This window comes from Pelodiscus sinensis, chromosome 25 (assembly GCF_049634645.1).
Source record: "Pelodiscus sinensis isolate JC-2024 chromosome 25, ASM4963464v1, whole genome shotgun sequence".
NCBI lineage: Eukaryota > Metazoa > Chordata > Testudines > Trionychidae > Pelodiscus > Pelodiscus sinensis.
In genome coordinates this window covers 14860545-14874210 of record NC_134735.1, presented here as the reverse complement: position 1 = coordinate 14874210, position 13666 = coordinate 14860545, and the positions used below count along the sequence as shown (strand labels likewise).

Genomic DNA, 13666 nt, shown 5'->3' with positions numbered 1-13666 from the left:
ACTAGGCACAGGAAAGTGGCCGGCTAGGGCAGGAGAGCTGCCAGCCTGGCCACCCAGGAGCAGGTGTGCATGAAAATCAAGGGGGTCCATTGAGACCCCCGACCCTGAGCCCTGAGCTTACAATGGCCGTCCTGGGTCAGACCAAAGGTCCATCTAGCCCAGTAGCCTGTCTGCCGACAGCAGCCAACCCTAGGGACCCTGGAGGGGATGGACCGAAGACAGTGACCAAGCCATTTGTCTCGTGCCATCCCTCTCCAGCCTTCCACAAACCTTGGCCAGGGACACCACTCCTACCCCCTGGCTAATAGCACTCCATGGACCCAACCTCCATGACTTGATCTCACGTCCCTTTAAACTCTGTTCTAGTTCTAGCCTTCACAGCTTCCTGCAGCAAGGAGTTCCACAGGTTGACTCTTTGCTTTGTGAAGAACAACTTTCTCTTACTAGTTTGAAGCCTGCTACCCATTCCTTTCCTTTGGTGTCCTCTAGTCCTTCTTTATGGGAACTAATGAAGAACTTTTCTGTATGCACCCTCTCTACCCAACTCCTGATTTTAGAGACCTCTATCCTGTCCCCCCTCCGTCTCCTCTTTTCTAAGCTGAAAAGTCCCAGTCTCTTTAGCCTCTCTTCATATGGGACCTGTTCCCAACCCCTGATCATTTTAGTTGCCCTCCCCTCTCCCACCCTCTCTCTTCCCCTCTCCCACCTCCTTTTCCCAGTCTCCCCCAGTTTTGTTCAATAAAGACAGATTCCATTTTTGAACACAATTGTCCTTTATTTTGTACATCAAGAAGAGGGGCTAGGGAAGGGTAAGTGGAAGGAGGTGAGGGAGGAATGGGGTACGCGCCCCCGATGGGGAGGACTGGGCTGGCTCTGCGGGCTTCTGGGGGTGGAAGCTCTCCTGAAGCCCCTCGATTGACCCCCCCGTCTGGATGGCAGCCTGCGGCAAGTGCAGCCGGGCTGATGGCCAAGTGCTGTGATGTGACAAGTGTGGGCACTCAGGGCACTCCAAGCCAGGACTGCTTTGCAAGCGGAGAACCCCTGAGAACTGTCTGTCCGGGGTGGGGGTCGGGTCCCTTTAAGCACAGCCCTCAGCTAGCCTGAGACAGCAGCTCCACGCTCTAAGTCCTCCTCTGATGCCCTGCCGGCACTGCTTCCGGCCATCCTTAAGCCCGGTTCAGGGTCCACTTAATGTGGACATGCTAGTTCGAATTAGCAAAACGCTAATTCGAACTAGTTTTTTAGTCTGGATCCGTTAGTTCGAATTAGCTTAGTTCGAATTAACTAATTCGAACTAAGTTAGTTCGAATTAACGTTGTAGTGTAGACGTACCCAAGGAATAGAACAAACTCTGCCAATCACTCCCACGGTCCTAATGTGCAGGAGCAGGCCAGACAGGTTTGCCACATGTCCTAGCGCCCAGTGAATCATAGAATCATAGAACTGGAACATAGAGACCTCAGAAGGTCATCAAGTCCAGCCCCCTGCCCAAGGCAGGACCAATACGAACTAAATCAACCCAGCCACGGTTTTGTCAAGCCAGGACTTAAAAATCTCTAGGGATGGAGACTCCACTACTTCCCTAGGTAACCCATTCCAGTGCTTCACCACTCTCCTAGTGAAATAGTTCTTCCTAATATCCAACCTGGACCTCTCCCACCACAACTTGAGACCATTGCTCCTTGTTCTGCCATCCGTCGCCACTGAGAACAGCCTTTCTCCATCCCCTGTGGAACCTCCCTTCAGGAAGTTGAAGGCTGCTATCAAACTAAACAGACCCAACTCCTTCAGTCTCTCCTCGTAGGTCATAGGCCCCCTAATCATTTTGGTTGCCCTCCGCTGGACCCTCTCCAATGCGTCCACATCCTTTTTGTAGTGGGAGGCCCAGAACTGGACACAATACTCCAGATGTGGCCTCACCAGAGCCGAATAAAGGGGGATAATCACTTCTCTGGATCTCCTGGCAAAGCTCCTCCTAATGCAGCCTAATATGCCATTCGCCTTCTTGGCTACAAGGAGAAACACAACAGAGAGGGGGCTAACACTCCCCAGCACTTCAATGGCGCGTTGTGTTCCTGAAGCACCGTCCAAACATCTAACTGATTAAACCACACTGCGGGCTGGAGAAGTAGCTGGCTGCTATCCCCGGGGGGTATGGAGCAACAGGGGGCTGAGGGCAAATTTTCAATAGTGGACTTTCCTTGTGGGTACTTCTGTCTTTGGATTCCCAACAGTAGAGAGGAGATAGGGCCTGATTTTCAGAGGTTCCAAGCAACTCCAGGTGAAGCCAACAAGAGCTGCAAGTGATCAAGCCCTCTGAAAGTAAGGTCCCAGGGGTCCAAAATGGAGGGACCCAAAATTACAGGCCACTGTAGGACCTAAGTGACTCAACCAAGGCCACTCAGTGAGTCAGTGGCAGAGGTAAGATAAGCACTTGAACCCTTCTGGCTATTTGAGAGCTAAGCAGCATTATTTTTATGATTATTTATTATGGTAACGTTTCAAGTCTTAGTTCCAGGGCTGTAGATTTGTGGTAACAGGGTTACAGACACCTCCGAGGCTTCTCTTTCTCCAACACCCCTGGCCCAGTTTCTTCTCATTTAGTGCTGACAGTGTCACAGAACCTACCTCATACTGGGTGATCAGCCCGTTGGCCTCCGCTGGCTCCTCCCACTTCAGGAAGATCATGTCCTCCAAGGGGGTGAAGGTGAGTGACTCTGAGGCAATGCCACCAGGGACTAGTGAACAAAGAGAAGAACAAAGGGATGATGAAATTCTGCAGGGGGATGGCAAGTCTGCACTGGACACTTGGCTTCGGTAAACATGCTGCTGATCAAAGAGGAGTTAAAAGCAAGCAAGAAAGTTGTACACCCCCCAGTGCTGTATGCCCCCCCATGCTGTACGCCCTCAATGCTGTACACCCCCAGTGCTATATACCCCCAATGCTGTACACCCCCAGTGCTCTATACCCCCAGTGCTCTATACCCCCAGTGCTCTACACCCCCAATGCTGTACACCCCCAGTGCTATATACCCCCAGTGCTGTATGCCCCCCAATGCTGTACGCCCTCAATGCTGTACACCCTCAATGCTGTACGCCCTCAGTGCTGTATGCCCCCGATGCTGTACGCCCCCAGTGCTATATGCCCCCTGATGCTGTACACCCCCCAGTGCTATATGCCCCCAATGCTGTACACGCCCAGTGCTATATTCCCCCCAGTGCTGTACGCCCCCTGATGCTGTACACACCCAGTGCTATATTCCCCCCAGTGCTATACGCCCCCAATGCTGTACGCCCCCCTGATGCTGTACACCCCCCAGTGCTATATGCCCCCAATGCTGTACACGCCCAGTGCTATATTCCCCCCAGTGCCATATGCCCCCAATGCTGTATTCCCCCCAATGCTATACACCCCCAGTGCTATACGCCCCCAATGCTGTATTCCCCCCAATGCTGTATTCCCCCCAGTGCTGTACGCCCCCTGATGCTGTACACGCCCAGTGCTATATTCCCCCCAGTGCCATATGCCCCAATGCTGTATGCCCCCCAGTGCTATACGCCCCCAGTGCTGTATGCCCCCCAGTGCTATACGCCCCCAGTGCTGTATGCCCCTCGATGCTATACGCCCCCCAATGCTGTATGCCCCCCAGTGCTATACGCCCCCAGTGCTGTATTCCCCCCAATGCTGTTCGCCCCAACACTACCTGCCTTTGGCCAATGTCGGGGGCATGGATCAAGCCCGGGAGATTCAGCATCCAGCCTCCCAGCCTTATGCAGATCTTGGCACTGCTGCGGGTCCGTGCAGCCACGGGGGGGTTCACAGGAAGGGCCAGACCCTCCGCCGGCGAAAGGCAGCGAAACTCCAATGGAGCTGCCCCCAATTGCCCCGGCTGAGGGTCTGGCCCACGGCTAGAAGGCCTGGCAGTGACCCCAGCAGGCAGGCAGGGCTCCCCCAGCAGCCTCTGGGAACCAGGGGCTGCACAGAGCTGCTGAGAGGGCTCCGCTCTCCCCCTTTGTCCCACGGCGCTTAGTGAAAGCACCGCCTGGGCTGACAGGAGAGCTGCGCCCGTCGCCATAGAGACCCCAGCTCCAGTTCCCTGTCGGGCACCTTCTCCTTCCTCCCCAGCCAACACGCTTGTACACGGCAGCATTTCTACGCCTGGTCCATCCAGTCCTGCACGGCCCCTTCTGCCCACACGCCCGCATCAGGCCAGTGCCTGTCACCAGCAGGCACAGCTGGCAGTGGCGCACAGCAATGGGTGATGCCAGGTGTGCTCGCCCAGTGGGACAAGCAGGAAAAGGCATTTTGAAAATTCACATGGTTTTAAAGTGCGGCAGGGGACAGGGGGAGAGCTTCCAGGCTCCTAATACTGCCAGTGGAGTTCACAGTTGTGACCACAGCAACCAGCGTCGGCCAGACAGGTAATGCTGGGCCTACACTCATCGCCCTCAGTGCATGCAACTTTGCTGGGGGAGACGGCGTTGCTAGCTTAGCGAAGCAGGGAGCTTACAAACAGAGGGAGGCACATTTTAGTATAGACACATGCACAACTAGGTCACAGGAAGCAGCTTTGTAGTGTAAACCACCCTAAAACTGATGTCCACTGATGTGTGTAAAATTTAAACCCTTGGGAGATGTACATAAACCAACCTAAGCACCAGGATAGATCTTAGGAGCTCAATAGAAGAATCCTAATATACTGGGACTGAACCTATGGACAAGCTAAAGGGGAAGTCAACAAGCTGAAAGGTGACAGGAGGTACATAAAACACTAGGCACTTGAGAAGGACAGAGGCCCACTGTGCTAGCAGGGGTTACATGTGTATGCTTCACTCTCCTAAGCCTGGAGATTGTGCTCCACCAGTACGATAAAAGTCTGTCTGGCTACAAAGCCTTGCGTGAGATCTGATCTGCAAACATTTTGGCAGTTTCAGCATGCCACCGCCATGCCCTCTAATTAGCCATAAGAATAATAATCACCACCACAAACAACAACTGAAGACACTGAGATTAATAGTGGCTCATTTAGCATGGCTTTCTTTTTTCCCTTCCCAACCTAAGGTGCTTATTAAGGAGGACAGAACATGCAATTGCTTTGCTGAGATCACAATTCACGAGCAGTATCATCTGCTGCAGGCTTTAATGCTTGAAAAATGCACCCTCTAATTTGAGACAGAGGGACCAATTATACCCACTTACAAAAAAAATTACACATCGCTCACAGGGACGGAGCTGCCGACAGAACAGCAGGGATGAAAAGCCCCAAAACGTTATTAACGGCTATTAGCTGGCCCCTCCTGAAACTGCCCATTTGAAAATAGGCTTTCTGGTCGTGGTTTCCACTAACACCACAGCTAGGTGTTCGGTAAGCTCGATGGTTTGGGTTCACGGGGCCTTGAGCCATAGTGACTTCACACTCGGGGGTTCCACGTTGAGTTCAAACTGCCGGGAAGAGAAAGATCTCACTCAAAACCTTGAGCATTTCCTAGTTCTGCACTGAACGGACATTTTCAGAGTTTCAATGCAAAGCTGTCGCTCTGCCAAGAATCACTGGAAACTCAGCTCAGGACACTTTCTGTGCTTGCGCCAGAGATTCGGCTTCCTAACAAAACCTCCTGCGTTTCCTGTGCTTTTGGGTCTAGCTGCAGATAATTAGTTGTGATGCATTGGCTCCTCTTCTGCCTGGGTGTGGATCAGGATTTCCCCAACTCTGCCTGTAACTTGGTATCACTCGCCTAGTTCTCATCCTTAACTCTTTCCCAAGTGGTCTGGTTGTGTGGGGACTCGATAACCAAGGTGCACTGACAAATTCCTATTGGCCATGGAGGTCACATGGAATTGATTTTGGTGCCTGATTGGAGAAAGTGGACTTAGGCGAGGTCTACACTACAGAGTTTTTGTGCAAAAACGGCCGTTCTTCCACAAAAACTCACGGAGCGTCCACACTTCAAGCGTGTTTTTGTGCAAGTAAAATGAAAGAACAGAGGCGGTTGCCGATGTACGTATTCCTCCTCCTACGTGGAATAACTCCTTTTTGTTCAAGAACTCTTGCGCAAAAAGGTGTGTGTGGATGGGGAACAGGGTTTTTTTGCGCAAAAAGAGGCAATCGAAAAAAGCACAGGTGCCCCGGTGACCATTCTGAGCATAGCAATCAGAGTTTCCTTTTGAGAGAGCGTCCATGCAGCGTGGACACTCTCTTGTGCAAAAGTGCAACGCTTTTCCGATGTGCTTTTGCGGAAGATCTCTTCTGCAAAAAGCTTCTTATGCAAGAAGCCTGTGGTGTAGACATAGCCTTGGAGTCAGGGTCTCAGCATGAATACTCAGTCCCTGATTCGAAGGGGATTTGAACATGTGCCTACTGGTAAGCCCTGAATAACTACACGGAAAGTCAGGACTCTTCGGCACATGCTTAAAACCATGCTGAATTTTCAGATCACAGTCAAAATTAGTTTTTCACAAACATTGATCGTGCTCATGACTGTTTCTGCCAGTGAATTTATTTGACGGGATACACGTCCCTCCTGCCCTCCATCAGGGAGTGGCTGCAGGTGGGAATTTAGTTCTTCATTCAAACAAATGGCCATGGACAATTTTCCAGCAGCATTTTTGCTCAGACCTAATTCCATGGCCCTGGGAGAAGGATCAGCTCGCGCGCTGTTCCCGCCGTGCAAATACACGATTTACACTTGATTTACAAGTTAATTGAATCAGCAGCGCCATGTCGTACACGTGTACACAAGCCACTTATTAAATTCATGGAGCATTAGGGAAACCTTTGGGGCAGAGAGAGGTTTTTTTTCTCTCTTGGAAACAAATGCACAGAATTCATCTGCAAATTGAAACCGCGCTCAGCACTATGCAAATGTTCCATTTAATTACAAGTGTTTGGAATGCACCTGACGTTTCGCTGCAAAGGACATTGGAGCAGTGTCTTCCAGGGCAGATTCCCCTGCTGCTGGGAGAGAGATCCCTCCTTGGCAGCAGCCAGGGACTGCAAAACAAGTTACTTTCCTATAGCACTTCATCTGAAGATCTTAATTGGCTCCAGTCACCAATTAAGTCTCACACCCCTCCTCCCCCGCCCCCCAGAGGCTGTTCTGATATCATGGGCAGGGGAGCAACACATGCTGAAGTTTATTCTTTGTACTGTGATTGACAGATAGATAGATAGATAGATAGATAGATAGATAGATAGATAGATAGATAGATAGATAGTGAGGCTATGTCTTGACTACGGGGTTTTTGCGGGATACCGGAGGTATTCCCTATCGCTTCCAAGGAAAGCATTTGCTCTTCTGCTTTTTTTCATGGAAGAGCAAATGCGCTCTTTTGGGAAGCCCTGAATACCTTGTTTCACGAGGCATAAGGGCTCCGCTGAAAGAGGAGGCTTTCCCACCAAAGTGATCGGAAAAAACTACGCAAATTGCAGAGCACAATTTGGGGTAGCTTTTTCTGATAAAGCACCGTAGTCTAGATCCAGCCACAGAGGAAGTGTATGGGGAGGGAGGGAGAGAGAGAAGGCCCTGTATCCTGTGTCTGGTCACTCTCAGGTTGGGGGGGCCTTGACGGTAGGAAGGTGGGTGGGATCTCCAGTGAACTTGGGGATGAGCATCAGCCTCTGGAGCACAGGATGGTGGGTTCAATCCCGCCCCCCCTCCACCCACTCAGGCAATGGCTGGGCTGCCAACACCAGCTGCCCCAGGGATGGACCTGGCTCCCATATTAGGAAGGCAGGCTAAGGGACCTGCTGAAGGCAAGATGGGGTGGGCATGTGCTGGGGGAACACAGGGTGGTGGGTTCAAGTCCTATCCCCCTCCCCAGAAGACTAAGCTCACAGAACAAGGGGCCCTCCAAAGGCAAGGGGGGGGTCTCTGCTCCAGCAGCCCAAGCCTCACCCACCCTGGGAGCAACCAGACAGCTAACAACAGGATACAAGACCCACCAAAGGCAGCAAGCTGGGGTGGGCTCTGGATTTGCCCAGGGGATAAGACATTCACCTGGAGAGCAGAGGTGGATGGACCAGGCTCTGGAATTAGGAAGGCAGCAGAAGGGACCCCCTGAAATGGCTGAGGGGATAGGACATTTGCCACACACCCAAGACCTGGACCCTCCACCCTGACCCCAGGCTGGTGAAAGTGAAGGAGACTCAGGGAGGAAGGGCAACAGAGTGAGCATTGAAAGGGGGGAAGGAAGCACAGCAATAAACACAGACAGGCCACAAGTGTGCACAACCTCCCCCCCCCCCCCCCCCATCAAACCACACCTTTCACAGTCCTGTAAGGAAAATTATTTCACCGTCCTATTCAACCGGCAGAATTCTATATATTTAAATAAGTTTATATGGACAATATCATCATCCTCTCAGATTGAAATAGATAAAGCCCAACAAAACAATTTAGAAGATGCATAAATTCATCCTTCAGTGGCTCACCCATTGCCAGCTTGTCCAGCCTTTCACGGGAGACAAATCATCCCAATCTTACTACTGCAGGTTTCTTGCACCTTCCTGTGGGCTGGATGGACTGTGGCTCTGATTTAACCTGGCAGTTCCTGTGTTCTGCAAAGCAGCAGGTTTTCCTGAGCTCCGTTCTGAGACGATGCAGAGAACGGGCTTGTGTAACAGCTGGCTCCCTAGTGACATCCTGATTTTCACAATGGGGTTTACTTTTAGCAGGGAGGGCTTTTTTAAAGCTAGGCAACTCTTGCAGTCATAGGTAAAAAAAAACAGGAATAATTCACCGAGCAACACAACTGGAATGAGTTTTACATGCTCTGCGGCACAGTCTGACACACAAAATAAAAGAGGTGTAAGTCACATGGGCTGGGATTTTCTGCTCTTACCTGGGCCCTCCCGGCGATCTCGTCTGTATTCACCCGTTATCTCTCTCTCCCGACCTATGCCTACCACCCTCAGAAGCCTCTGTGACCAAACTACCTCTACTTCCGTAGCGCCCATCTTCAAATCTGCCTCCTAGGCGTGCTCCTTGTGGCTGGAGTTTGCTCTCATTGTAACAGAGGGGTCCCTTAGCACTGCTAAGTCAGAGTGGCCTCTTGCCATACTGCCTTGTCCTTCCTGTGCCTTGGAATAGATTGCTCTTGTCCTCACCAGGTGGCTGTTAGAAGCCTTGTTCTGGCATCTGTGGAGAGGCAGCCTTTTCTGTAGTATTCCTTTGTCATCTTGCACTGGGTTTGTAGAGCATCCAATGGTGCGATGCTGACAGCGCTGGCTCACACATCTACACCTTCCTCCACACAGTGCAACTCTCTTCAGATTGACGGTACCACTGACACTGAAGTCTCAATCCCAGTCCAGAGTCTGCTCACAGCTTTGCTGATGCCTCACCCACCTCTCCAGCTATTCCAGTCCCGGGGGCCACACACACACAGCACTAGGAGTGTAAAATTTTGATTAACTGGCTAATCGAATAGTTGATGCAATTTACACTATCTGATTAGTCGATAAAGCCGCCTCTGCCTTTGAAGCATAGCAACAGCCCTGGAGCTGTCGCTACACGCAAAGGCGAAAGTGCTGCAGGCAGCACAGGGCTGGTGGGGGACTCAAGCAATCCCCCACTGACCCCCTGCTCCCCGCAGCGTTTCAAAGCGGCAGTGACCCTGGGCTCCATGCGCCGCTGCTGCTTTGAAACCCTGAGTGCAGCCCTGGCCAGCTGGGAACTCCTGAGCTGCACGCAGCATTTCAAAGCAGCAGCGCCGTGTGGAGCCTGAGGTGTGGCCCTCGGCTCCACACGGCGCTGCCGCTTTGAAGCATCCCCTCCTCTCCCCCCGATAGAGGCAGCAAGGGGGGTGGGAAGAGACTAGTCAACTAGCCTGTCGACTATCCAGTAAACATTTGCTTATCGGACGATTGACTAGTCAACTAGTCATTCACATCCCTACACGGTATCTCTGCTGATGCCCTTCAACCCTGGCCTGCAGCACCAGCAGCTGTTCTGATCCGGGGTTTATATCTGCACAGACATAGCAGAATCAGTGCAGTGTTTTCCCAAGGCAGGTAACTCAATCATTCAGCTAGAACTAGGGAGCCTAGAGGAGGGGGGCAAGCTTACGTCACATGTGGCCAGTATGAGATTTGGAAGTCAAGTCTCAAGAGGCAAGAGGCATTCTGCCCTCGTGGTGCCAACTTAGTAACGTGTCACTATGCCCATGGCTGACATGCAGCTTAACTGCACTCTAGCGATGTCCTTGGTGTGTGCAGCCTGTGGCCAACATGTGAGGAGCACGGAGGGTGGAAAAGAGTCTTATTCTTCTATCAACTGTGTCCTGAAGAGGCTTTCACTCCGCAGGAATGGAGGAGGAGTCAGGCTTGTGCTGTGCCAAAACTGAATCCTTTGAAGAGCCTTTTCTTCACCCTCCCTAAGCACTTTAAGAAAAGCAACATACACACGCTCACAACAGCCTCTTCTCAAGTACAAAATGATTTGCTCTCCTAAGCGGCGCATCGTTAATTACTCTACTAGTTTATGATCGTCGAGGGGAAAATGCTTGGAGCACTTCAGCTCGAGCTAGTTCCAGGGATGTATGGGATCACGTGTGTCCGTGAGCATGAGCACCTGTGCACACATCTCTGTGAGCAGGTAGGAGATGTGCATGAACATGTGTGTATGTGACACTCTGAGTGTGTGTTGTGTGGATGTGTAATTGTATACGTGTGTCCATGCCTGTGGGGAGGGGAGGGAGGCATTCACATATATGTGTGGATGTGCTTGCATGTATTTCAGCGTGTGCATGTCCATATTTGCAGTTGTATGGCTGTGTGTGTAAATATGTAGATGTGTGCACATGCCTGTCTATGCACAGTCGTGTGTATACATGTATCTGTGTGTGTAGGGTGAAATCAAAATTCCCCCTCAATGCCATTATAGCCTCATTTCAAGGATTCCTCTCAAGTCACCAAAATCCATGCTGAGACCAAACCTCCAGTTGTATAGACGTGATAAAGTATCTCCAGCCCGCTGAAGGCAGCGAATTGGGTGCACACTGGCACTTAATGAACAAGCTGACGATCAATGGACCATCTGCTCCCTCTTGTAGACCCCCCCCGCCCCCCAAGTACTCCCAGAAAAGAGACGGGGAAGAAGGGGACTGGACTTGCAGGCTCAGATCTCCCTGCCAGCGCATGCGAGAGGCACTGACGGCCGTACCCTCAGCCTCTGGAAACCTCCCTCCCACCTGGCGCTGATCCCTGGCCATCGGCACTCTGCCGGGTAATGAGCCCTGTCTCGCAACGGAGATGTCTCCTCACAGGCGGTCCTAGAACAGCCCTAGAACAGGGGATGAAGCAGAGTGGTGCTGCCTCTCTCTGTGCCCCTGATCTCTGTGGGAAGGGGATAAATGAGATGGGGGGGAGGGCTGGTTCAAACAATGTATGCCTTGTAAAACAGACTTTGCAAAGTTTGCCCCAATTTGCAGCAGGTTTCAGGCTGAGACAGACAGCTGCGGGAGGAAGGGCCAAGTGTACTGTCAGAGGATGTGCGTGTACAGTAGAAAGGGGTCACTTTTTTTAGCTTCCAGGAGGCATCTTAAAAGGGAATCCTTCCTTCCCCTTTCATGGGCTGGACCATTACAGGTCTGAGCCCCCAGAGCACACGCAGGAATACGAGCTCCAGAAGAGATGGGGAAATACAATTCCTGTGAGATAATAACTGGCTCAGTGCTGCCCCTCAGTTTGCACCATTTCAGAGGCTGGGGGACATTTCCCCTTTGCGTTGTACCTGAGAAGGGAGTGTGACCCAACCCCCCAGATCCAAACAGTCCCATGTTCAGACTGAATCCAAACTACCCACCTGAGTCCTTTTGCACAGACTGCAGGCAGGGTCTGAGCTGGGGGTCGGGAGGAGTTCTGTTGACCAGCAGTAGTAGTAGGTTGTTATCTTCTAGCAGGCCAGTCAATACAGGAGGTAACAAATACTGTGCCAATGCATTACTCTACCTCTGTAAGGATCTCAGTGCCAGTCATTACACAGATTAACACTGCAATGCGGCTGCCTCTGGTGCAGAAGGCAAAAATCAAGGGAAACACTATGCAATGCATATGAGCGGGAACAGGCAAAAGGTTGACCTGGGATAACAACACACAAGAGCTCTGCTTACTCAACTGCCCTAGGTGGTTGCTGTCATTGCAGAGCAGCTGGGACCCCAGTTTTGTTTTGGTTTTGTAGTCTCATCCCATGTACGGTGAACTATTTGGAACTCTGCACCTCTAGGAGGACTGAGTCATTCAGCCAGAGGCTCTGTTCTCCCTCCTTGCTGGGCATGACCCGCTCTCATTGGACAGAGTGGAAGCTACTGATGTTCCATGGCACGAAACAGGGGGATCCTGGATTCCAGTATATCCTGATGGGCCAAATTTGATGCCCAGGTAATCTAGGCCATGTCCCCACTCCAAATACAATTGTGTTGTTGCAGTCAGATCACAGCACTCTGGATGGACCACAAGAAACGCAGCGAATTTGTGTTCACAGAGGGGCTTACCCAAGTCAACACTGTGTGTGCACCTGCACCCACTGTCCCATGCTGCATAGCCATGTTTCTACCAGCGCCTTCTGGGAAAATCTGGGCAGCCATCCCACAGTGCCTCAAGAGCAGGGGGTTCTGGGCATCTCTCAGACTGCTACGGGAAGAGGAGGCAACTGTTTTTTATAAAGAAAAATGACCCTCCTGCCTCCTTCCCAATGGCATTTTCACCTCAGCCGCAACAGAAAAAAGCTTCGTTCTTTTCCATTCGGTACCTGGCAATTTCTTTTCCAGTGACTCATCGAGGAACATCCACCCTTCCGTGGTGACACAAACAGGGATATGCAAATGAAGTTTGCTTCGCATCAAAAAAAGGCGAAATAAAACACAATCAAGAGTCCTATTATTCACAAACCTTCACTACAATCGTTAATTGCACTGGCGCTTGCTCGTTACAGATTTCCAGCTGATTTGTTTAATAAGAACCCTGCCTTGCTCTTGGACATGGAAGGCAGGATAGATACAGAGGGAGGGAAATAAAATCAACTCTTTCCAGCTACTGGTTTTACAAGTTTATAAAATGATGCTTATTTGGGAAAGTGACTCTGTGAAAAGTGTCATGTGGCTCAAGGTTATGGAATCTGAAGCTCTCCGGATCAGATGTGCCCCGTTTACATGATTATTACTCTGTTATTAGGACTGTGGTACTGACTAGAAACCCTAATGAATGTCATTGTGCTATCCTCCATCAGACACTTACACTACATCTACACTGCAGAAAAGGGCATGGTCTTTCTTCAGGTTAGCTAACTCCGGTTATGCTAGCAGTGAAGATACGGATTTTAACTCAAGTTAGTGCCTCAAGTTCTATTCTAGATCTCTCTTGAGGCTGTAACTCCAACTGAGAACCAAAGTGAAAAGCCCAGTTGCCATGTCTGCATTGTTCTTTTAATGTGGGTTAGATAACCGATATTGGGAAGACCTCTGCTTTTACTGTGTAGACATAGCCGTACTACCAGACAGTCCCTGACCCAAAGAGATTGCAGTCTAAAGACACAAGAGGAAACAGATGCGAAGAGGGATGACGTGATTTACCTGAGGCCACTGGGCAGGTCTTTGGCAGAGGCAGGAATACAGCCCCAATCTTGTGCCCTACCACTGGCTCATGCTGCCCCTCTACATATGTCCGAG

General features: G+C 51.0%; 1 protein-coding gene across 3 annotated transcripts in view; it reads right to left on the bottom strand.

Annotated features, from left to right (window-relative positions):
- The window catches only part of PTPRU (protein tyrosine phosphatase receptor type U), a 271696-nt gene that overhangs the window by 101762 nt on the left and 156268 nt on the right, over positions 1 to 13666 (bottom strand). For all 3 annotated transcript variants that reach the window (XM_006112017.4, XM_006112018.4, XM_006112020.4), the window contains exon 9: positions 2629 to 2738. In XM_006112017.4, the coding sequence (XP_006112079.2) occupies positions 2629 to 2738 (110 nt within the window). The remainder of the gene's footprint in view (positions 1 to 2628; positions 2739 to 13666) is intronic.